General features: G+C 35.5%; 3 protein-coding genes across 7 annotated transcripts; 1 reads left to right on the top strand and 2 right to left on the bottom strand.

The window, feature by feature from the left end:
- The first annotated feature begins 8 nt into the window (after positions 1-8).
- Positions 9-9,371, top strand: e2f5 (E2F transcription factor 5). 3 transcript variants are annotated; one of them, XM_051124777.1, is made up of 8 exons: positions 9-322; positions 2,088-2,197; positions 2,316-2,477; positions 3,359-3,467; positions 3,656-3,881; positions 6,159-6,293; positions 6,407-6,445; positions 8,138-9,371. In XM_051124777.1, exons 1-8 carry the CDS (start codon positions 182-184, stop codon positions 8,245-8,247), a joined length of 1,032 nt encoding a protein of 343 aa, XP_050980734.1. In that variant the 5' UTR covers positions 9-181; the 3' UTR covers positions 8,248-9,371. The 3 variants fall into 3 exon arrangements, with proteins under 3 accessions (XP_050980734.1, XP_050980725.1, XP_050980716.1); XM_051124768.1 differs by having other exon boundaries at positions 3,596-3,881; XM_051124759.1 differs by having other exon boundaries at positions 3,578-3,881.
- A 695-nt stretch (positions 9,372-10,066) lies between these two features.
- Positions 10,067-15,547, bottom strand: ackr4a (atypical chemokine receptor 4a). Its single transcript, XM_051124650.1, has 2 exons — positions 15,458-15,547; positions 10,067-13,611 (listed from the first exon to the last, which is right to left on the bottom strand). The coding sequence occupies exons 1-2, from the start codon at positions 15,545-15,547 to the stop codon at positions 12,505-12,507; spliced, it is 1,197 nt and encodes a 398-aa protein (XP_050980607.1). The 3' UTR covers positions 10,067-12,504.
- A 1,048-nt stretch (positions 15,548-16,595) lies between these two features.
- Positions 16,596-21,925, bottom strand: si:ch211-106h4.12 (uncharacterized). 3 transcript variants are annotated; one of them, XM_051122074.1, is made up of 6 exons: positions 21,752-21,925; positions 18,103-18,177; positions 17,788-17,862; positions 17,193-17,288; positions 16,985-17,081; positions 16,596-16,896 (listed from the first exon to the last, which is right to left on the bottom strand). In XM_051122074.1, the coding sequence occupies exons 1-5, from the start codon at positions 21,878-21,880 to the stop codon at positions 17,016-17,018; spliced, it is 441 nt and encodes a 146-aa protein (XP_050978031.1). In that variant the 5' UTR covers positions 21,881-21,925; the 3' UTR covers positions 16,596-16,896; positions 16,985-17,015. The 3 variants fall into 3 exon arrangements, with proteins under 3 accessions (XP_050978031.1, XP_050978025.1, XP_050978040.1); XM_051122068.1 differs by lacking the exon at positions 21,752-21,925 and adding an exon at positions 18,478-18,732; XM_051122083.1 differs by lacking the exons at positions 16,596-16,896; positions 16,985-17,081; positions 17,193-17,288; positions 17,788-17,862; positions 18,103-18,177 and adding exons at positions 20,191-20,499; positions 20,589-20,667; positions 20,784-20,846; positions 21,044-21,079; positions 21,390-21,464 and having other exon boundaries at positions 21,752-21,917.
- Positions 21,926-23,924: the final 1,999 nt, after the last annotated feature.

Below are 23,924 nucleotides of genomic sequence, written 5' to 3'. Positions count from 1 at the left end.
CATTTAAAAACCCTCGAGCCATCAGTAGTAGAAGTGTAGCCTGAGGTAAATAAGTGTAAGAGATGATTGTTGCTCCCCCTCACCGTCACCAGCTAAACTGAGGTCGACCTCCGTACCTCTGAACGAGACAAAGAGGGAGTTTTTTTTAAACTACATCCCTAAGACCGGGTGTTTGGATGGTATGGCTGAGTCGAACAGCGCGAGTTTTCCTCACACGACACCGAACGGGTCCAGTCGCCATGAGAAGAGTTTGGGTCTCCTCACAGTCAAGTTCGTTACTCTCCTCCAGGAGGCCAAAGACGGAGTGCTCGATCTCAAAGTGGTGGGTTAAAATACATTTACAAGTGGCTGAATGAATGAACGCAGAGAATGAATGAAACTCAGCAGGCTGTTGAGTGAGGACGTCTGTCAAGAGTTACACAAAGAAACCTGAGTGTTTTTACCTGAGTGGACTTTGGCTTTCCTGTGAGGCGCTTACTGTCAGAGATATACAAAAATACCCCATGTATGGCTCGAAGTTAATTAAAAGTATTAAAGAGCGAATAAAAACGGCGTGTTTTTGTGAACATAAACCCGTAGGATTCTCTCACGGCAGGTGTTTGTTACCTGACGCTTGAGGCAGCAGAGACGCACTATGTGAATTCAGCAGACATTATTCAGTCTAATCACCTGCTATTTACCTCTAAAATGGGTAAAAAAAAAAGTATTTTTTTTCTTCAACAGATGGGAGGCACTTAACATTAAGAAAATGATGTTAGAGATTTGAAGTTTATTTAAGCCTAAGTCCAAGCCTGTGGACGTATTTTCCATACGTTAAATAAATTATTTGATCTTTTTTCAATACAGTAAACAACTACTACTACCACTGAATGCAAAATAAATGTTATGGAAAAATTTAGATGATTTATTTGCATGCATAAATGCTGTAGAAAGGGAAAAGATACAAACTTTTCTTAGGGTTTTTTTTTTTTGTTAATTTTTTGATAACTTTTTTGTAATGCAGTAGATTGTGTGTTACCAGTGTTGCATGATTAATATTAGTTATCATTATTTAGTAATTAGATTAGTTAATAATATTTTTATTTTTTACTACTACTTTTTTTTTTTTATTTTTTTTTTTTTTTTTTGCAACCCTGCCTATTTATTGTTAGTGTTTAGTTATTGACAGACTTATAATTTTTTACACACAAAATATATTTTTTTGTTATTCAGTGATATAACCTCAAATGTATCACTGAATGCAAAATACATTAATATAAAAATGTAGAAAATTATATATATATATATATATATATATATATATATATATATATATTATTTATATTTTTATTATTATTATTATTATTATTATTATTATTTAGTTAATAATGAAAATAGTTTAATAGTTTTTATTCCTCATTCACTAACTTAACCAACAATTACTACCACAGAATGCAGAATACATTAATGTAGAAATTTAGAAAATTTATTTGCATGCTGAAATGCTGTAGAAAATGTACAAATTGTGGTATTTTGGGAGGTAATTCTCTAGATTTGTGTGTTTTATTAGTAGTAGTAGTATTTAGTAATTAAATTAGCTAAATTTTTATTTTTAGCTAAATTTTTTTTTTTTTTTTTAGTAATTCTAGATTTGTGTTGACAGCGTTTAAGTAGTGGTTAGTGTAGTATTTACTAATTAATTTAGTTAAAAATGTAAAGTTTTTATTCCTATCATGTTTTTTTTTTTTGTTTTTTTTTTAGTTATTTTAAAAGTATTCAAGGATATGTGCCTCATAGGAACACCAAATTGAAATGTACCACAATTTGTTCCCATCAGCTGTCATACAGGGACAGATAATGGAGATATTATGTGGTTTTCAGTACATGAGGTCAGTGTGACCTGTGCTAGCACACCTGCCCATGCTTCTCATGATGGCACACTTATTCATGGTAAACTCTCCTGATAACGGTTCATAAGAGCTACTGAGTTATCTACATCCAGTTTCCAAGTATATATCAGCCCAAGCTATTGTTTGGTCCCCTAAATAGCCAGCTCCCCTCTTCTGATTGGATGGTCTCTGCAAATAATATTGTGATTTTCTTCATAGGCTGCAGACAGTTTGGCAGTCAAACAGAAGAGGAGAATCTACGACATCACCAATGTTCTAGAAGGCATTGGGCTCATTGAGAAAAAGACCAAAAACACCATTCAGTGGAAGTAAGAAAGATTAAGAAAATCATCAGTGTGCTACCAAATGTTTCTGTATAACTTTTTATAACGAATGTGGTAAAGTTGTGTGCATCATTATCTAAAGCAGTTGCATTGTTTTAACTAGAGGGGAGAGTTCAGGCTGCCAGCCTCAGGAAGTTCTTGAGCAGGTTGAACTTCTCAAGGCAAATATTGCTGACCTGGAGAATCAAGAGAGAGAGCTGGACATGCAGAAAGCATGTCTGCAGCAAAGCATCAAACACCTGAATGAAGACCCCTCCAGCTGCAGATATCCTTACTGCCAGTGTATTAGCCAGGAAAAGTTGTCCATTTGTCTTTTTCCCTATTCTCATCTGATTTTTTTTTTTTCCCCTCAACTTTTGGTTGGTTTCCCCCGATAATTAACAGTCCCAGAAAAATGCCATTGTCATAGGAGTACACCTAATTACATGTTGAGTACGATAACCTGTCCTCCTTTGACTGTGTGGTGTTATTGTTGGGTGTTTGAGTGGTCTTAGTCCAGTTTTTCCAGTCTGTAGTCTATTGCAGTTCGTGCTAGAGTTTCATAACCCTCACCCCACCAGTTTTTCCTCTTTGGATTAAACTTAGTGGTTTATGCAGAGTTCAGAATAAAAAAATCATATATAAAAATCATAGTACAGAGCCTCTTAAGGGGACATGGCAATAGAAAAAAAAAAAAAAAAGAAAGAAAAGTTTACTCAAATTTGGCTTTCAGTTGCAAAGTTTCTTTGGAGAACACAAAAGCAATGAACATTTAAAAAAAAAAAATATTTCTTCATCTCATATTTCAGTGCATTCTGTCTTTGCTTGTGATTGCAAAACCATTGAAATATAGTTTTTCCTCCCATCTCATATTTTGTCAGTCCTGAGTTTCATGCTTTTGCAAATGGATGCAAATTCTCGGGAGAATGCAAAAGCTCTGAATTATACATTTTTTTTTTTTTTTTTTTTTTTCCCATCTCATATTTTAATGCTTTTTCTTGGTCTCGAAAAAATATTGCATTTCTCTAAAAAAAAAAAACTTTGGGTTTGCTTGCAAAAGCACTGCATATCTCTCTGTATTACGGGCACATTTCTGAGTAAATAAATGTGTAAAATGATTGAAAAAACATTGCATTAGCACTTGGTATGTTCCTTAGCATTGTACACGTACAGCTATGTGACACATGAGGACATATGCGACGCGTTCAGTGGGGATACTCTTTTAGCTGTCATGGCGCCATCAGGAACACAACTGGAGGTCCCAGTGCCTGAGATGGTATGTTACACCAACTTTAAACATATTCACCATTTATCCTTGAGAATAGTTTGAGTGCGGTTATGGAAAAGTGTAAGATGTACCATTTTTGGTTGTTTATAATCTCCAAGCCTTTTATGTTGACTCAGGGCCACAATGGTCAGAAAAAGTACCAAGTGAACTTGCGAAGTCACTCGGCTCCCATCCAGGTGATGCTGATAAACAGAGAGACGAGTTGCTCCAAGCCTGTTGTTGTCCCCGTCCCACCTGTAGATGACATTTCTGCCATGCCGACTCCTCCTAGTACTCCAGCAGGTCTGCAGAGGTTCCCCATCTCCTCAGCAGAGCTCTGTGATTTAAAGCGTGGGCAGCTCAAAAGCCCCACCGCAGAGCATCAACTCACACCGTCCTCCACGTCCCCCGATATGCATATGGGTACTGCTTTCATTCATACCGACCCCATTCCTTCCTGTGTGATTGATATTTGTAGCACTAGTCATTATTTTCACTGCATATTAAAATGGGATGGGAGAAAAAAAAAATTAACAGTGAAAATAATTACATGCATCATACTTAAAGGGATAGTTTAGTCAAAAAGGAAAATTCTGTCATCTTCAAGACACAAATTAAGATATTTTTGATGAAATCGAGAGCTTTCTGACCATAGACAGCAGCACAACTGACACGTTCAAGGGCCAGAAAGGTAGTAAGGACATCGATAAAATAGTCGATAAATTTTTATGATGCTATGAAACTTTTTTTTTTTTTTTTTTTTTTTTTTTAACAATTTCTTCTCTTCTGTCAGTATTTGCCACACGTTCACGAGTACCACGATGTATGCGTATTTTCGTTTTCTTTGCGCACAAATTATTCTTGTAGCTTCATAAAATTAAGGTTGCACCACTGATGTCACATGGACTATTTTAATAATGACCTTACTACCTTTCAGGGCCTTGAATGTGATATTACATTTCTGTCTATGCAGGCTCATAAAGCTCTCAGATTTTATCAAAAATATCTTAATTTGTGTTCTAAAGTTTAACAAAGATTTAACGGGTTTGAGCGACATGAGGGTGAGTAATTAATAACAGAATTTTCATTTTGGGGAGCACTAACCCTTTAAATATGACATTTTTATATAGGCTTGAGACAAAATAATGTGAACACCTAGGCAGTACTTCTTCAGGAACGTGTTTTACCACCATTTACCTTTAATACAGCTTCCAATCTTCTTAAAACTGATTCATAAAACTTTTGAATAGTCTCCAGTTGAATGTCATTTATCAGAACATATGCTGTTTGAGAGCTGGAATCTATTTTTTTTTTTTTACTGTTTGCTCCAAAAATATCCAAAGTGGTTTGATAATTCTCATTTTAGGAGATTTGTATGGCCATACCATGTTAAAGTGCATCTTAGTGCACCAGTTCTCCATGTTTTACAATCATGCTAAAATCCGATTAAAATATGGCATATATTTTGCGCATTTTAGCAATTGGTGCCTGTGATTTGAAGTTTTAGTTCTTTGGTGGATGCTGGCTTTGTGTTCCCACTGCTGAGTGATGGTTTCTTTCTCCTATGCATGCCAGTTTTTCCTCACCACTTTTGCCTCTGGCTGGTTGTTTTATGGTATTAAAGCATGTTATGCTGCCTTGTTATGAGATCATTTATGTTGTGTAGGGTATAAAGATAAAATTGGAAATCAGTTCTCAATTGCTCACCAGAAGAATTTGAATGCACTAAAATTATACTTTTTTTTTTTTTTAATGAAAAGTGTTACTTTATATAACACTCTCTGTTGTCAGTTTTTGTGAAAACAGGGTCTTTTAAGGTAAATATTGCTTGCTTTGTACTTTTTAGCAGTAGTTTTGCGTTTTGGACACGGTCCTTTTTGGTCCCTATCGTTTACTTTCAGTTTTCGAACACTATTTTTCTTCACTATTAAAGTCTTGCCATGCTTTGTATACGCAGTCATAACCGTAAAGACTGATGTTCCTGAAATATGAAAATAATTGGGCTGTTAAGTTTAAAGACGCTGCTAGTACATGTAGGCTAGTAGGCTTTCATGATTTGTCATTTTTGGAGGTTTGACAAATCACCCATTTCACAGACTGTACTAAACAGTGCTTAACACAACATATACTACTCTGATTTACAAACTGGAGAACAGATGAAAAGGCTACAGTGAAAAAACAAGCATTGCATTTATATTAATCTCTGTTATAATGGGTGTTCATATTATTTTTGTCCAATCACTCTATTTATGATTATACATCAATATACACTACTGTTCAAAAGTTTGAGGTTAGTAAAATTGCTTACAATTTAAAATACAATAAAAACAGTAATATTGTGAAATATTATTACAAATTAAAATGAAATATATTGTAAAATGTAATTGATTCCTATGATGCAAAGCTGAAAGCTTTTCAGCATCATTACTCCAGTCTTTAATGTCACATGATCCTTCAGAAATCATTCTAATATGCTGATTTAGTTATTATAATATGCTGATTTGACTTAGAAATCTTTTCTTACATTTTAAGTTTCAGTGTCACTTTTGATCAATTGATCGATTCCTTTAAAAAAAAATAATAAATAAAAATATATATATATATAATATATATATATATATATATATATATATTTATATTTATATTATACATATACATGCAGCATTTGAATGTGACTTTTTTCCTTTTTTCTTTTTAAAGAATGCAACTCTGAATCCCCTGTCAGTCAGTGTTTGTTGATGCAGGGGTCTCTTGGTGGTCCTGAAGAACAGCAGAGGGAGATGGGAGGTCAGGATCTGCAGTCCATGCTGGAAGAAATGAGGGATGAGAGAGAAGGTCATCATAGCAATACAAAACTTTTTCCAAAGCAGTTATTTAAAAATTGAAAACAAAGTTTTATTTTGGTATTTTCAAGAAGAAGATTTACACTTGCCTTTTTCTTTCTGCAGGTGTTTCTAACCTCATTGATGAATGGATGTCTTCAGATGGTAAGTTTTCCAATTGTTTATTTGCATCAGTGTTGCCTTCTGTACAGCCCCCTTGTGGTCACACAGAGCAGCTTCTCTTGGTTATATTTGTTCTGACTTGAAGCAGTTCACTGCTGTCCTTATCAATTAATCATACAGCCAGCAGTGCAGATAAATCTTTTTAATATGTCCTGACCAGAGGAGGACGGCTTCCCACTGCTGAGTGATGGTTCCTCTCAAGGTTTCTTTCTCCTACGCATGCCAGTTTTTCCTTACCACTTTTGCCTCTGGCTTGTTGGGTTATGGCATTGATGTATATTATGCTGGCTTGTTATGAGATCGCTTATGTTGTGAAAGGTATAGAATAAAATTGAAAATCAATTGCTCTTTGAGAATCACCAAAGGAATTTGTATGCACTGAAACTATACATTTTTAATGAAAATTGTTAACTTTATATAGAAGTGCTTTTTTGCTATATAAATAACATCTGCACCGAACTGCATATTTTGCTCAGTCTCTTCTGCTCACCAAGCATTTATTTGATCCAAAAATTTTAAATATTTTTTACTATTTAAAATAACTGCTTTCTTTTTGAATATATTTTAAAATGTAATTTATTCCTGTGATCAAAGCTGAATTTTCAGCATCATTACTCCAGTCTTCAGTGTCACATGATCCTTCAGAAATCATTCTAATAGGCTCATTTGCTGTTCAAGAAGCATTATTATTATTATTATTATTATTATTATTATCTATATTTAAAACAGTTGAGTACTTTTTTTTCCAGGATTCTTTGAATAGAAAGGTTCAAAGATCAGCATTTATCTGAAATAAAAATCTTTACACTATACCATTTAAAACCTTGGAGACAGAAATTATAGAAATTAATACTTTAATTTAGCAAGGAGCTTATAATTATTTAATATTGATCAAAAGTGACGATAAAGACATTTGTGACCCTGGACCACAAAACCAGGCTTATGTTGCATGGGTAAAATTATAGCAATAGCCACAAATACATTGGATGAGTCAAAGTGATTGATTTTCCTTTTATGTAAAAAATCATTAGGATATTATGTAAAGATTAGCTTTAAAGGTGATTGTTCTCAGTATTTTGAATTTATTTATTTATTTATTTTTTTTGCACCCTCAGATTCCAGATTTTCAAATAGTTGTATCTCGGCCAAATATTGTATCAAATATCAACATCAACAGAAAGCTTATTTATTCCGCTTTCAGATGGTGTATAAATCTCAATTTCGAGAAATTTACACTTATGACTGGTTTTGTGGTCCAGGGTCACATTTGTAATGTTACAGAATATTTCTGTTTCAGATAAATGCTGTTCTTCTAAACTTTCTATTCATCAAAGAAACCTAAAAACTAATTTACTCAGCTGTTTTCAACATAATAATAATAATAATAATAATAATGTTTTTTGAGCAGAAAATCAGAATATTAGACTGATTTCTGAAGGATCATGTGACTGGAGTAATGAAGCTAAAAATTCAGCTTTGAAATCACAGGAATTATGTATATATATATGTGTGTGTGTATGTATATATATAATTTTTTTTATTTATTTTTTTATTGTACAGTTAAAATCCCTTTTTAAATTTATTTTACTTATTTATTTTTTAAATGTGTATATTGGGAAAAATCCAAACTGGGCTCTTTGTGATAACGTTTTTGTGTGTGTTTAACCCCGGTAGTTTTCCCCCTGTTAAGACTTTCACCCAACCCTGGTGTGGATTACAATTTCAACCTTGATGACAACGAGGGAGTCTGTGACCTTTTTGATGTGCAGATTCTTAATTATTAAAGCATGATTTCCCCCCCCCACACTGCCAACGGCTGCATTCCTGCCTTCCAGCGTTTGCTCCTTGAACCTTGGCTTGCACTCAGTTTCACATTCATTTACATTTCATTCTTCGCTTGTGTTCTTAAGTCCTTAACAGTGTTGTCCTGTCTGCCTTCAACTGTGACTAATATTTCAGAGGAACAGACAGGAATGAAAAACCCCCCACCCTTGCTGTACTTTAGACACTTGTGTGTCTATTGTCATTCCGTTTGATACAGTTATCAGTTTGCTTTCAGTTTTGTGACTTCGCTCATTGTTCCTAATGAGTGATGGAATACTTCATAAGGGTGAATAAGGGCAGTTTGAATGTAATCTGAGAAATTCAAACCACCCAAACATGAAACACTGTAGGTTTTGGTTGTACACTTGTTAGAACATGTACCTTATGATCATCTTTGTTCAATATTTTTGTCCTTTCTATGGCAGCCCGTTTTATACTTCATGATGCGTTATAAACAGTTCTAACTTGATGATCTTATCACATATTGTAACAATTTGACGTGAAAATGATTAATATAATTTAAGAACACACAAAGACATTCATTCGAATGGCTTAATTGTGTGTCTAACTATTTAATCACAACACTAATTATTTGTACGTTGGTTGTTTTGTAGTCCATTGATAGAAACACTCATCTGTGTATATTTGTATTGAGTTATTTGACTGCCATGTTGGAATATCGCTATGCTGTTCACCTTGTTGTGAAAAGCTCATTTGTTTTTTATTGTTTGTATAGAGGCAATACTACCTAATTTAAAAAGTGAACAAATACGATTTGAGCTTTAGCATTTTCGATTTAGAGGGCAAAAAGAAGTTAAACTGCCTTGGATAATCTTTGTTTATGCATTCCACAAGATTGTGCCTTATGCAGGTTTACTGTAAGTAACTTTATTTTCTCTGTATAGCTTTTGTAATCAAAAGAGCAATGTTTTTTTTTTGTTCTGTTGCACTTTTTTTAAACAAAGTTTTATATAAAACACTTGCTATTGCTCAAGTACGACGATCATTTATGTTTTGTGTGGAATCTCGTCTTGGAGAGGAAACCTATTTGTTTGTAACACTGCAATATAACACTTTAAGCATTCTTTTGGGTTGTGTCACAATCTCTCCATTTCTCTTAAGTGGCTCAAGTTTATTTTCAGTCTACAGCAGCTCTGCATCTTCCTTTTACTGATGATTTCCCATACAGCATTGGTGAAGAAAAAACTACTTTAAAATGCTTTGAAATGTACTAAATTTTGTGAGCTTAAACCAGAAGAGGGTAGCAAAAACTCCTTTTTAGATACTGGCTGAGTACAGGACAGTTTTACTAATGGTTTAACCGTATAAATCCTCCTCTATCATATTTCATACATTAATTTCTTAGTATTATTATACATATTCTATTTGGATTCCTTGCTGAAGCATTAGTTGAGAAACAAAACATCTAGACTTCTATAAGTATGGCGAAAGATCTGATGGATTTTGTTTAAAATGTTTGTTTGAATTCTCCAGCTGGAGTTAATACAAAAGTTATGTCACCCCTGTGACCCACAGCAATTGGCCAAGTTGCTGCTCTGGTTTTCCTCAAATTCGTCAGAATATTTTTGAACATCCTGAAATGATACATTTTTGTAGGATTGAAGAATAAACTACATGGAGCCAATTAAAAATGAAAAGCCGAAAATGTGCATAATGTATGTGATGCACTGAAAGATTACATCAGTGAACATGATTCTTCTGTGCAGAGTAACATTCTTTTATGATGACACTAGGTCCATAAAATCGCATTCTTTATACATAAAACATTTTGGGAGTGAAGAACATGTTTTCTTACATTTTTGTTCTGTTATTCATCCACATATTCATCCAGTATTTATTTTCTTTTGTTACATGGCTGGAATACTCAATTCTTACTGGCCATTTGTGACATTTAGTGGACTTGCATTCAAGTCATGTTGGAACAAAGTCATTACGAGTGGGAAACTCAGAACTTTATTTAAACCCTCTTTTCCAGTAAGAGGCTTGTGCCTGCTGGGGAAAAAAAGCTGAAATCAGCCTAGCCTAGTCATGGATGGTTTGCACTCTTGTTAAGAGACCAGCTTAAACCAACTAAGACCAGCCAAACAAACTGATTTTACCGTTTTTTCAGCAGGCAGTGAGACTATTGATGGTAAATTTGATGAATATAATGAAATTATTTTATTTACATAAAACAATCAAAAAGTTGCATCTAAAAAATATGATAGTACAGCTATGACAGAATATATAATAATCTAAATGACAACTTTAACAAATTGAATAAAAACATAAAAAAGCAAAATACATGCATGTACATTCTTTACCCAGTATTTTGTATAAGTAGTGTGTAATTTCTTTGCTTTTATTTATTTATTTATTGCATTGCCATCTTTGCTCCAACCAAAGTAACTTAATGCCTAACGGCATTACGACTTCTAACTCGGACCATAAAATTTGCTGTTCTCAGTGGCAATGCAGTTTATCAAGTTGTTTTCAATACATGTGGGAATGCGGGCCTATTAGTTGAACGAACATGAACATTTATGAGTGTAATTTTGTAAATGTAGAGTTAAAAAGGAGAAGTTCACTTCCAGAACAAACATTTACAGATAATGTACTCACTGCCTTGTCATCCAAGATGCTCACATCTTTCTTTCTTTAGTCATAAAGAGGAAAACATTTCAAACTGATTTTTCTCTATATAGTGGACTTCACTGGTGCCTGCAAGTTTGAACTTCCAAAATGCAGTTTAAATGCAGCTTCAAAGAGCTCTAAATGATCCCAACCAAGGAAGAAAGGTTTGACCATTTATAAACTTTTTAACCTGGAATTTTCATCTTGTCGAGCTCTGCGTGAACTGTATTCCGGTATGTGAAGACAAGATGGGGTATGTTGAAAATCTAGCATCTCATTTTCTCCTCCAACTTCAAATTGTCCTAAATCGGTGCAGAAGTACCGACACAGTGTTTAAAAAGTGAAAGTGCAAAAAGGTTTAAACCTTCTGTACAAAAAAGGTAAAACAGCGATGTAGGACGATGTTGAAGTTGGAGAAGAAAATGAGATGGGAGTTTTTCAAACTACCCTAACTGTCTTGAACCGAAATACACAAAGTTCATGCAGACCTGTGACAAGCATTTGAGGTTAAAAAGTATATATAATTATTTTTTATTATTTTTTTTTTTTTAAGAAAATAACCAATCGTTTCGGTAGGTAAGACCCTTCTTTCTCGGCTGGGATGGTTTAGAGCCCTTTTGGAAGTTCAAACTCTCGGGCACCATAGAAGTCCACTATATCAAGTTTTTTTTTATGACTGAAGAAAGAAAAACATGAACATCTTGGAAGATAAGGTGTAAGTAATTTATCTGTAATTTTTTTTGTTCTGGAAGTGAACTACTTCTTTAAGAAAGTCTTGTTGAATATTATGCAAAAAAAATTTCAACCAAAAAATTCAACCAAACTTATTTGAATGCACTCAATGATGTAACTGTTTAAGGAGGACTTGAACTTACCATCAGGGTTGCCAGGTTTTCACAACAAAACCCACCTAATTGCTATTCAAAACTAAATTACATGTTTTTTGTTCCACTGGTAAAATTCGCATTCTAGGGGCTTAATATTATTGGGGTTGCTTCAACCCGTGGCAACAGTGTTAAAAAAAAAAAAAAAAAAAAGCCCAATTCTGCGGCAAAATCGTGGATTTGACAACACTGCTTAACCATCAGTCCGCTAGTAGTCCAGCGCTACTTACGTATCTCTCATATCACTCTGTGGACTTTAACGTGGAAGTAAGCTATGGATTAGACTTTTGGTTCATTAGCTGCTAAAGGGAAATAATGAGAAGAATAACAACATGCCGTAAACAGTAAAACTGTTTGCACTACAAACCACTGTGCTAATAGTTAAGATAATACAATAAAATATGATAAAACACCAGCAAACCAACCAGCAAAACAAGCTGACGAGACCGGAGACTCAGATGAGACTGGAAGCCAGACTCGTAAAATTTACAAATGGCCACGCCCACTTTTACGGGAAGAAAAAGGTGGATATAAACGCAACTATCGACATCTTGCATTTCAGCTTAGAATTTTACTCTTCTGGTCAAAATACTACCTTATGATGTCTTGATTAAGAAATACATCCCTGCACTGAACATATTTTGCAAAGGGACACATGGTGCAAAGCTCCACAGGCTGGTAAACATTTCTTCAGTTTGCTCAAATGGAAAAAGTGCTTGTCTCTTGCGACTGTGAATGAGAATTCAAGGAAATATCCACTTCTTGTTGCTCTCTTGCATGTGCCAACCTCCTTCCCCTGTCTCCAAAGTCTTTAGCACACTTCAAAACATGCTGTCTGAAAGAGGAACCGACGAAAGTGTACAAAACGGGATTTAGACAGCAGTGTGTCAACGCCAGGCTCTCTGTGATCTGAGTAGCCTTGTCCAGCTCTTTACTAACCCCACAGTGAGTCACAAACGTGTACATGATGTCCATGGCCCGGCAGAACTTGACCACGTTGTAGGGTAGCTGCGTGACCACAAAGACTCCCACCATCGCCAGCAGCACACGGATGGACCTCCACTTTCTCCACCTCCTCTCCTGAGGGAGCTTCAGTAGGGCTCGGCCTACACAGGTGTAGCAGAACAACATGACTATTAAAGGTAGCAAGAATCCTATTACGACCTCCACCATTTCCAAACTAGCTTTAGCTCGGAGGGCCATGTGTGACGGATACATTGCGATGCAGCTTTTTTTATGAGGAAGCTCTCGGACTGTTGAAAACACCAAATCAGGGATGCCAAGACAAAACGCAACCATCCAAACTACCAAACAGAGTTTTTTACAATGCTTTTTTTGAAAAGCACGTGAAACGCCTGAGTTTCTGGCTCCCGGCGTTAAACCCAAGTACTGATCCATGCTGATGTGGGCCAGGAGCATCATGCTACAGGTGAAGTTGATGGTGTACAGAGCAGATACAAGTTTACAAACCGCGACCCCGAGTTGCCAGCCGTGGACTGCGTCGGCAGCCCAAAAGGGTAACGTTAGGAGCAATAACAGGTCTGCCACAGCCAGGTGAAGTATAAATGTGTCAGTCATAGTTTTCAGTTGCTTGCAGTGCGCATACACAGCCACAACCAGAGCGTTGCCTGCTAAACCAATCACCAGAGATAACACAAAAACAGCTGGGAGAAAGATCCTCGCGAAGGAGCGCACATCACCCTTTTCACAGATGGTCTGATAGTCATCGTAGCTGAAGTTAGAGCTGTTGTTTTCGTACTCAGGGTAGTCGTAATCGTGTTCCTCTGATGTCTCCATTCTAAAGCTCTGAAAATAAAAACAAAGGTTTGCGTGAAAGATTTTTAAGGTCAAAATTATTTTTCCAAAATAAGAGGGATCATACAAAATGCATGTTATTTTTATTTAGTACTGACCTGATTAAGATATTTAACATACAAGACTTATACATATAGTCCACAAGAGAAAATAATAGTTGAATTTATAAAAATGACCCTGTTCAAAAGTTTACATACATTTACATGTGCCCGCAGATCCCACGAATTCTTTGGTTTTTCAGCATTTTTGTGTATTTGAACCCTTGCCAACAATGACTATGATTTTGAGATCCATCTTTTCACACTGAGGACAACTGAGGACTCATATGCAACTATTACAGAAAGTTCAAACGCTCACTGACACTCCAGAAGGAGAAACAATGCGTTAAGAGCTGGGGGTGAAAACTTTTGAACATAATGAAGATGTGTACATTTTTCTTATTTTGCCTAAATATCATCTTTTTTCATTTAGTACTGCCCTTCAGAAGCTACAGAAGATGTTTCCCAGAAGACAAAATAAGGTAAATTTACCCTGATCTTCAAATTCAAAACGTTTTCATCCCCCGGTTCTTAATGCATGGTGTTTAAACCTTCTGTAATAGTTGCATATGAGTCCCTCAGTTGTCATCAGTGTGAAAAGATGCATCTCAAAATCAAACAGTCATTGTTGGAAAAGTTTCAGATACACAAAAATGCTGAAAAACCAAAAAAATTGTGGGACCTTTTCTGAAGAAAACCAGGCAATTTAACAAGGGACTCGTAAACAACTATCTCTTAACCAGAAAAAAAAAAAAAAAAAAAGAAAACAGCTGTGGATCATTCAGGTAACAAGTAAGTATTATGAATCAAGTGTGTGTAAACTTTTGAACGGGGTTATTTTTATAATTTAAACACTTATTTTCTCTTGTGGACTATATGTAAACATCTTTTATATGAAATATCTTATTCAGGTCAGTACTAAATAAAAAAATAACATGCATTTTGTATGATCCCTCTTATTTTGGTCAAATAATTAACATTTAGAGATTCTGCAAGGTTTTTTGACCTCAACTGTATATGCAAAAAGACATGGAAATGGTCAAGCATTCTCAGATTTACAAATAAAGAGTTGATTTTTATTCTTCGACAAAACAGAGAGAAAGCATGTGGCTAACAGACAGGATGTTTTATTGCCACAGGCGCGTAACAGCACCTTCATTCCAAACATTCCATCTCCGCTTTTATCAAATGCCCTTTTCTATGCAAAGCTTAAAATCACAGATAAACCGAGAGTAGAGATGCATATCAGTTAAACATTGTAAATCCTTTCCAGGTTTCCTGTGTAATCCAACATTTGCTTAAACAAGTCATAAACTTTAAGTTTCTCTTTAAACATTCCCTCTTCCAGAGAAGTGCAGTGTTCTTTTTTTTTTTTTTTTAAGTAAACAAGAATTCACATTAATGTATATCCATCCTTTCAAATCGTAAGCACAAAATGTTTTCACAAATCAAACAGCTTTGACATCATACTATAAATTATTCCAAGATTATAAATGAGCGTTGTTTCAGTCAGGCTTGAACCCAAGAATGTCATTTCCAGTAATTTGGAACTTTTTATATAGAACATTAGTTAAAAACCCAACGTTCATGTAATTATTTTCAAATAGCAGATATGCACATCTTAATGCAGTTCATGGAAGTCTATCTTAATGTTCGCATTAGATGTAATTGCATAAGTTCTGTTCAAGATTTATCTCCCGAACAGTGTGCAAATTCAACAGCTAACATCTGGATCATATTAAACTTCTAACTAAAATGAAAATAATCTTCTAAAACTGATAATGCTGTGCTTTTCTTACCTTAAAAGATTCGGGCTTTTGCCTGAAGGCAGAGTGGATTGTTTCTGTCTGCTCTTCCTGTGAGAACAGAGTCTGTTTACTGTGACTCATGCATGCAGAGCTTTGCTTCCACACCTAAACATACTGTGAATATATCTGTTCGTATGTGTGGTTCCAGCAAGTGCCCACAAACATGCCTTTAAAGTCTTTTAAAAAGATTTTCAGAGAGCTCATGACATACAGTTGAAGTGAAAAGTTTACATACACCTTGCAGAATCTGCAAAATGTTAATTATTTTACCAAAATAAGAGGGATTTTACAAATTGCATGTTGTTGTTGTTTTTTATTTAGTACTGATATATACATTTTATGTGATATTTCACATAAAAGTTGTTTACATTTAGGCCACAAGAGAAAATAATAGTTAAAAATGACCCTGTTCAAAAGTTTACAAACACTTGATTTTTAATACTGTGTTGTTCTTCAGAAAAATTCTTAGGGGCCCACAAATTATTTTATTTTATTTTATTTTATTTTATCCCTTATTGTGATCTGGTTAACTGAGCTGAAAATTCCAAATTTTAGTTATTAAAAAAAGTGCTGTTGATTTAATAGTCTAACATCAGCACTACTTACATTGTACATACCTGTGTAAGTGCAAATTTTTGCTTTTGCATGGTTGTTTGTGGTTGCTTTTTGGGGCTCGGTGTGAAGGCAATGGTACTACACTCTGGCCTTGTGTGACCTCATACAAAATGTTTTTTCCAGAACATATTAGATGCATTTCACACAAGTGAAACATGCAGGAAATAGTTTAATGTTGTTATCAAGGCTTATGCAGATAAGAAAGAAAGGGGTGTTGCTTTTCTACTTAGCTTTGGACCGCTAATGTGTTTTGACAAATTCCTGGCACAAAACATAGGCCTATTTTGTACGCCTTTTCAAGCTAACAACTTTCCTGGCACATTAAACTGGCAGAACTACTTAAATACAAAAGAGGAGTGATAGCTATGCACTTTATATCCCACAGAATCTGTCAACACACACAGACTCTTTATGCTTCACAGTATCAACTTGTCAATTCCTTCAAAAGCCAAACCTTTATAGAGAGCCATTTTCATCTATAGTGTTTTACACTGGCTTCCACACAATAAAAGAGTGACATTTAAACACAAATGCTTTATTGTAATTAACAGAAGAAGATAAACATAAACATTTCGTGTTAACAAGCCAAGCTGGTTTGAGCGCTCATCATCTTTGGGGAAATATTGCTCCCTAGTGATGTTGATAAGAATTACACATTTTATTTTCCATAGAGATTATTTACTTAACTAAAATATACTTGGAAAAGAAAAGCTATAGAAATATAAATGATTATCACAAGCATAACCTGAGCCTGAAACACTCGTAGTGATGTATTTCTATGCATTTCTTTTTTTTATTTTTCTTATTCAGGGAACCTGTAAGGAGAGAACATACAATAGTGTCTGTAATGCTGCTTAGTAATTTTTTTTCTTCATGTTATGTAAATACGTTGCAATGCGTTACCTGGGAAGGAGCCTTGAATGCGTATAATGCTTTAACTTTCTGGCAAGGGTCTCTGTCCTCCGGCTTCCCTTTTGACTTTGACAGTCTGCTGGGGTGGCTTTAAGTGATGAAGTCATATGATGAGTTCACAGTAAGTCAGTCTATTTCTTTATTATAAAATGACTATTAATATATTTAAATGGCAGGCTGATCAGAGGATACTGAATACCGGAATTTTTGCTAAAAGGCTCTGACTTCCGGGACGGTTTTTCCGTTTTTTATTCTTGCTTTTTTCCTGTCTCTTGGTGCGGTGATGGACGTATACCTGAGAAAACCAAATGATGGTTTCAGTGTAAAGCAAGTCAGTATACACTATCAGTCAGAAGTTTTTGAACAGTAAGAGTAATGTTTTTTTTTTGTTTTTTTTTTTTTAAAGAAGACTCTCCTGCTCACCAAGCCTGCATTTATTTGATCCAAAGTACAGCAATATTTGAATATTAATTGAATATACTCCTGTGATTTCAAAGCTGAATTTTTAGCATCATTACTCCAGCCACATGATCATGCACAAATCATTCTAATATTCTGATATGCTGCTCAAAAAAATAAAATATATATATATATATATATATATATATATATATATTCTATAATGTCCTTCAAAAATATATTCTTTAAAACATTTAACTTGACTGTGTATTTTTAGAATATAAAATCACATAACTGAAGCTTGTGCTCAACATTTTTCTCCATTTACAATACATACATACATATATATATAATTTTACCATTTATTTTTAATGAACTGACAGGACAGTGATTACCATTGGATTTCCACTGTCTCCTAAAGGAGTGAGATGTCCTGGACGTGGCCATTTTCTCTTGATCTTGCTGTTCCCCTTCAAAACAATAATAAAGATTGAAAACATTAAATTCTGATGACCAGTTTTACATGTCCATCTCTACATTGTGGAACAGTTATGAGGACAGATACAGCTGCAGATTATATTGTTGGCAGATGAAATCTTTAAGTATTTATTTATGACAAGCGGTACCACTGGCATTTTAATGGTTATGCAGCTGGAAAATTTCAGGTGATTGCGAAAGGACAAGCGTTACTTTATTAGATGTGTACTTACACTTGATGGCACAGCAGCTACTGTCTTTGCTGTATTTTCCTTTGTGGAGACCGCCTGTTGTCGTACTCTGTACATCTGTACAAAACACAAACATATAAAAATCATACATATATCCATTATTCTGTTTAAGCACTAATAAGACTTCCAAAATATCTGCAGAAGGGTTTCAGTGATGCTTTGACATGGTGAATTTTACAATTAATAATAAAATTAGGTTGAAAATAAGCCACTAATGCAATTAATTATTTTGCAAAAACTATATACAAATTATATATAAGAAAAATCTATGCCAAAAGAAGAATGGCTGTTAAAACGGCATTCTTGCCCCAGTGTGATTGACCAATAAAAGTACTACCAGCAAAGTTTATCCCTCACCTCAAACTGTTCAAGATCCGGCTCATCAAATTTAATTGCAGCATGCATGCTTGCATCTCCCTCGACTTCTTCTCCATGAAGACTGGAGATGAGCAGGCTGAGACACAACAGCCCTAACTGAACAGTACTCTTCATCCTGCTGCTTTCTGCTGCTCAAGTGCACTTCATCTCTGCTTTATACTCACATTTAATCACTACCAGATGTCCAAAAAAGGGGCAGTAACACATTTTCCATTTTTCCGACAGCTTCGAGATAACTGCCACATATACTTTGAGTGTGGAAGGGGCGTGCCCATTGTCCAGCAGCTCCTGCGAAAAGGTTAGCACGTAGGACACGTCACATGACACTAGGTCCAAACCTGTCCAAAATGTTACTGCTTACTTGCTCTGGGAGCTGACCAAGTTCCCGTCGAGGCTCCATATGCCATATCCATCATGCCTTTCGTCTGTGCGAGGAGGTCCTTTGTCAGTGGCCACAGGGCTGTTGCTGAGAGCTGCACTAGCTCCGGGAAACCAGGCCTGGTTCCTCCAGAGCGGGGCCACTAGGATGAGTGAGCACTTGGTCTCCCTGACCCTCCCAACAACCTGAGAGATCAGGGTGATTGGGGGAAAGGCGTACAGGTGAGCCCTGGACCAGTGGTTGGCCAAGGCGTCTCACTGTATCAAGCAGTAAATTCAGCAGTGAAAGTTGTCTTCTGAGGCGAAATGGTCGACCTCTGCTTCCTGAAGACAGCCCAGATCTTCCATTCACCTGAAGCTACATTGCCTCTGGACAGCATATCTGTGCCAAGGTTTATTCTGCCCAACACATGAACCACCCTTAATGAGAGGAGTTCGTTCTGTGCCTAAGAAGGAGATTGCCTTCCAACAGGTCACCCCAACCTGAGTTGGAGGCGTCCGTTGTAATTACCTTCTGGAGGTCAGTCCTAACTGCACGCCCATTTAAAACAGATGAGAAGTTGTCCAAGGTGCCACAGTTCTGACACAGTGATGGTTTACCCTGACACAAAACCGTCCCAGATGCCAGGCGTGGGATGGAACACGTGCTTTGGGCCAAAATTGTGGGGGCGGATGTGGAGCAGGCCCAGAGGTATCACAGAGGCCAAATAACCTTTGGAAAACCTTCAGGGGACATATGAGAGGTTTGAGAGATGCCACTGCAGAGATGCTACTGCATACTTTTTGTATTTTTAAATACAAAAAGTATTTAAATTTTAATTTTTTTACGAAAATGACGTTTTGCTAGATGAGACCCTTATTCCTCGGCTGGGATCGTGTAGAGCCCTTTGAAGCTGATCTTTAACCCATTGGCCACTATTAAGCAGCGGAGCTTTTATTATGCCACAGTCAACCGCTTCCGCTCCTTCCGGTCATGCATATGTAGGAAAAAGCATCACTGTTTTATCATACCAGATACATTTGAGTGTGTTGAAAGTTCTGTTATAATGCTACTGCATTTGTCACCAGTCTAATAAAATGTATAACATATTAAAGTGTCTTTGTGGTTTCCATGTTTTCTACTAAATAAAACCGGAAATTCAAGGTGTATGACGTCATTGGCAGGCAAAGCAATGACACGGCCCGTTGCACTAGTTAAAATTGCTTATTTCAGACTATTTATGCTTCACATGTCAATTCCTTCAAAAACCAAACCTTTATAGAAAGCCATTATTAATCGACAGTGTTTTGCACTGGCTCCACACAATACACAAGTGACATTTAAACACAAATGCTTTATTGTTTTTGACAGATGAAGATAAACAGACAAACATTTTGTTTTACCAGAAGCCAACCTGGTTTGAGCGCTCATCATCTTTTGGGTAAATATTGCTCCCTAGTGATGCCAACAAGAATTACACATTTCATTTTCCATAGATATAATTACTTAACCAAAATACACTTGGAAAAGAAAAGCTTTAGAAATATAAATGATTATCACAAGCATAACCTGAGCCTAAAACACTCTTTATAAAACACTGTGAAGTATTTCAATGCAATTCCTTTTTTTCTGATTTATGGAACCTGTCAGGAGAGAACATACAATAATATCTGTTATGCTGCTTAGTACCATTTTTTCCTTCATGTTATGTAAATACGTTCCAATGTGTTACCTGGAAAGGAGCCTTGAACACGTATAATGCTTTAACTTTCTTCGGCATCCCTCTTGACTTCAACAGTCTGCTGGGGTGGCTTTAATTGAGGGAGGCAAATTATGAGTTCACAGTAAAGCAAGTCAGTCTATTTCTTTAATATAAAATTATTATTTAAATGTTTAAATGGGAGGCTGATCAGAGGGTAATGAATACCGGGTCCAATACAAGGCTTTCTAAAGCACTCCGACTTCCGATACGAGGTTTCCCATTGTTATTCTTGGTTTTATCCGGTCCAGTGAAAGATGTAAAGCAAGAGCAAAGCAAGTCAATATATTTTTAGAATATAAAATAACTGAAGCTTGCACTCAACATTTTTCTCCATTTACAGTACATAAAACGTATATATTATTTTACCATTTATTTTTAATGAATACCGTTGGATTTCCACTGTTTCCTAAAGGAGTGAGACTTACCGGACGTGGCCGTTTTCTTTTTTCCTGGTTGTTCTCCTTCAAAACAAATAAAAGATTGAAAACATTTAATTGCGGTGACCAATTTTACATGTCCACCTCTGCATTGTGAACTATTATGAGAAAAGCTACAACTGCAAGCTGCAGATTATATTTTTGGCAGATTAAATCTTTAATTATTTATGACAAGTGGTACAATTTATTAAAGTTATCAAAAAGAAAGCTTAATTATGGCTTGATTATTATCCAAACCCCATAAGGTTATTTCATTGTGAAAAAGCTGTAGCTGGAAAAATCATCTCAGGTGATTGCGCAAGGACAAGCGTTACTTTATTAGATGTGTACTTACACCTGATGGCCCAGCAGCTACTATGTTTGCTGTATTTTCCTTTGTGGACACCGCCTGTCGTCGTACTCTGTACATCTGTACAAAACACAAACATCTGAAATTCACACATTGATACTTTAATCTGTTTAAGCACTAATAAGACTTTCAAAATAACTGTCGTCAGTGATGACATGGTGAATTTCACAATTACTACTGAAATTAGGTTACAAATAAGCCACTGATGCATTTTTTCATTTTGCAAAAACTATATATAAATTATATTTAGGGAAATCCACGCCAAAAGAAAGATGTCTCTTAAAATGGCGTTCTTACCTCAGCGTGACTGACCAGTAAAAGTACTACCACCAAAGTTTATGCCTCACCTCAAATTGTTCAAGATCCGGCTCATCAAAACTAAGTGGCGTTTCCATGCTGCCATCTACTTCTTCTCCACAAAGACTGGAGATGAGCAGGCTGAGACACAACAGCCCTATCTGAACAGTACTCTTCATCCTGCTGCTTTCTGCTGCTCTCTGCTGCTCAAGCTGCTCACCCCTGCTTTATACTCACATTTAATCACTACCAGATGTCCAAAAAAGGGGCAGTAGCACATTTTTCCTGACAAAAACATTTTGAAACACACTTGCAGGTTTGAACAACAACCCTGCTTAGATATATAATGATTTGCAGTCTAATACTTTGACAATCATGAGTGATTTGTTCGGTCGAGGGGCAAAGAGAGGGTCCAATGTACATAATCTCATAAGGCTCTTATTACTGTTTTGTTGTCCAGTTTTTTGTTTTTGCTATTGATTTATGACTTTGTTTGCATAAAAACAGATGACATTGCATAATAAGATTTTTTTCCTGAAAACAAGTTAAAAGTGGGCTTTCTCTTTCTTTTTGAGGACTGGGAAAGAGCGAGACTTTGGCCTTTAGCCTTTCTGTGCCAATATTTCAAACCAGCTGACTGGGATCTACATGTGACTAAGCTTAAGTCTGAAAATGCTGGAACATTTACATGCCTTAAAGTCTCAATTTGCAGATCAGTGACATTGACAGCACTGGTAGGACAAAAGAAAATATACTTAAAAAAAAGGTAAAAGATACTGTAAGTGATTACAATGACGGTCCACAAGGTATACAGTTTAAACCAGAAGTTTACATACACCTTGCAGAATCTGCAAAATGTTAATTATTTTACCATAATATGAGGGATCATACAAAATGCTTGTTATTGTTTATTTAGTACTGAAACAGATATTTCACATAAAAGACATTTACATAGTCTACAAGAGAAAATAATAAAACTGACCTGTTCGAAAGTTTACATACACTTGATTCTTAATACTGTGTTGTTACCTGAACCAGCTGTTTTGTTTAGTGATAGCTGTTCATGAGTCCCTTGTTTGTTCTGAACAGTTAAACCGCTGTTGTTCAGAAAAATCCTTCAGGTCCCACAAATTATTTGGTTTTTCAGCATTTTTGTGTATTTGAACCCTTCCCAACAATGACTGTTTGATTTGGAGATCCATCTTTTTACACTGACAACAACTGAGGGAGTCATATGCAACTATTACAGAAGGTTCAAACGCTCACTGATGCTCCAGAAGGAAAAACGATGCATTAAGAACTTAGAGAATTAACAGAATGAAGATGCATACATTATTCTTATTTTGCATAAATATATACATTTTTTCATTTAGTTCTGCCCTTCAGAATCTACAGAAGACACTTACATGTTTCCCAGAAGACCAAATAAGTTACATTTACCCTGTCTTCAAATTCAAAAAGTTTTCACCCCCTGGCATTGTTAATGCGTTGTGTTTCCTTCTGGAGCATCAGTGAGCATTTTAACTGTCTGTAAGCAGCATATAACAAACAAAACAACTGAATTCTTGTTCTGTGAAAATACTATTGCTAATTTGACCAGCCTTTTAAAAAGTGGATGTAAATCTTTCATGATGCTATATATATATATATATATATATATATATATATATATATATATATAATTTTTGGTTTCAGCCTTTTTTGTTTGTATTTGGTCAGCTACCCAGATGTGTGGCCATATTGAAGATACTTGGATGTAAAAAACAGCATGGGTTGCATGGTTTATGTATTACTGAATGCATTGTTCTGCTAATTTATGCTGTGTAAACCACGGAAAAACATGTGGAAGCTGCTAAATCACACAGAAAAGGACTTTGTAAGAAGAAAATGGTGCAATGTTTTGACAAACTAATGTTAATAGGTGGTAAAAATACATATGAGCAGTATTAATTAAGATATTAGCCTAATATTTAACCTACCTGACCAGAAATGATAAGAACAAACACGAATGTTGTAAAGATTCTTACTCTGGAAATCCTGGTTTAGTTTGGCCAACCACAAACACCTTTTGTTCCTCAGAAAGTTTTTGCACTCTTCTCCTTGATCTGTTATAACTTTACTCCAAATGTTTTTCCCAGTCTGACCAATTAGTACAGCCCAAAACATGATAATAACTGACCATTTTCAGCAGCAATAATCAGCAAAATATGCGAGTGTCCTTCA

This window comes from Labeo rohita, chromosome 2 (assembly GCF_022985175.1).
Source record: "Labeo rohita strain BAU-BD-2019 chromosome 2, IGBB_LRoh.1.0, whole genome shotgun sequence".
Classification (NCBI taxonomy): Eukaryota; Metazoa; Chordata; class Actinopteri; order Cypriniformes; family Cyprinidae; genus Labeo; species Labeo rohita.
Note: the sequence above shows the minus strand (reverse complement) of the source record. Positions and strands in the feature narration are given on the sequence as shown.

Excerpts from the sequence above, each read along its gene's own strand:
- e2f5 (XM_051124759.1), top strand. The coding sequence starts at position 182 with ATGGCTGAGTCGAACAGCGCGAGTTTTCCTCACACGACACCGAACGGG. Across the intron at positions 2,478-3,358 it reads GAAGACCCCTCCAGCTGCAG|GTACAGCTATGTGACACATG; the intron begins ATATCCTTACTG and ends AGCATTGTACAC. Across the intron at positions 3,882-6,158 it reads GTCCCCCGATATGCATATGG|AATGCAACTCTGAATCCCCT; the intron begins GTACTGCTTTCA and ends TTCTTTTTAAAG.
- ackr4a (XM_051124650.1), bottom strand. The coding sequence starts at position 15,547 with ATGAGTCACAGTAAACAGACTCTGTTCTCACAGGAAGAGCAGACAGAA. Across the intron at positions 13,612-15,457 it reads AAAAGCCCGAATCTTTTAAG|AGCTTTAGAATGGAGACATC; the intron begins GTAAGAAAAGCA and ends TTTTATTTTCAG.
- si:ch211-106h4.12 (XM_051122068.1), bottom strand. The coding sequence starts at position 18,612 with ATGAAGAGTACTGTTCAGTTAGGGCTGTTGTGTCTCAGCCTGCTCATC. Across the intron at positions 18,178-18,477 it reads CGGATCTTGAACAGTTTGAG|ATGTACAGAGTACGACAACA; the intron begins GTGAGGGATAAA and ends TGTTTTGTACAG. Across the intron at positions 17,863-18,102 it reads TAGCTGCTGTGCCATCAAGT|GGGAACAGCAAGATCAAGAG; the intron begins GTAAGTACACAT and ends ATTGTTTTGAAG.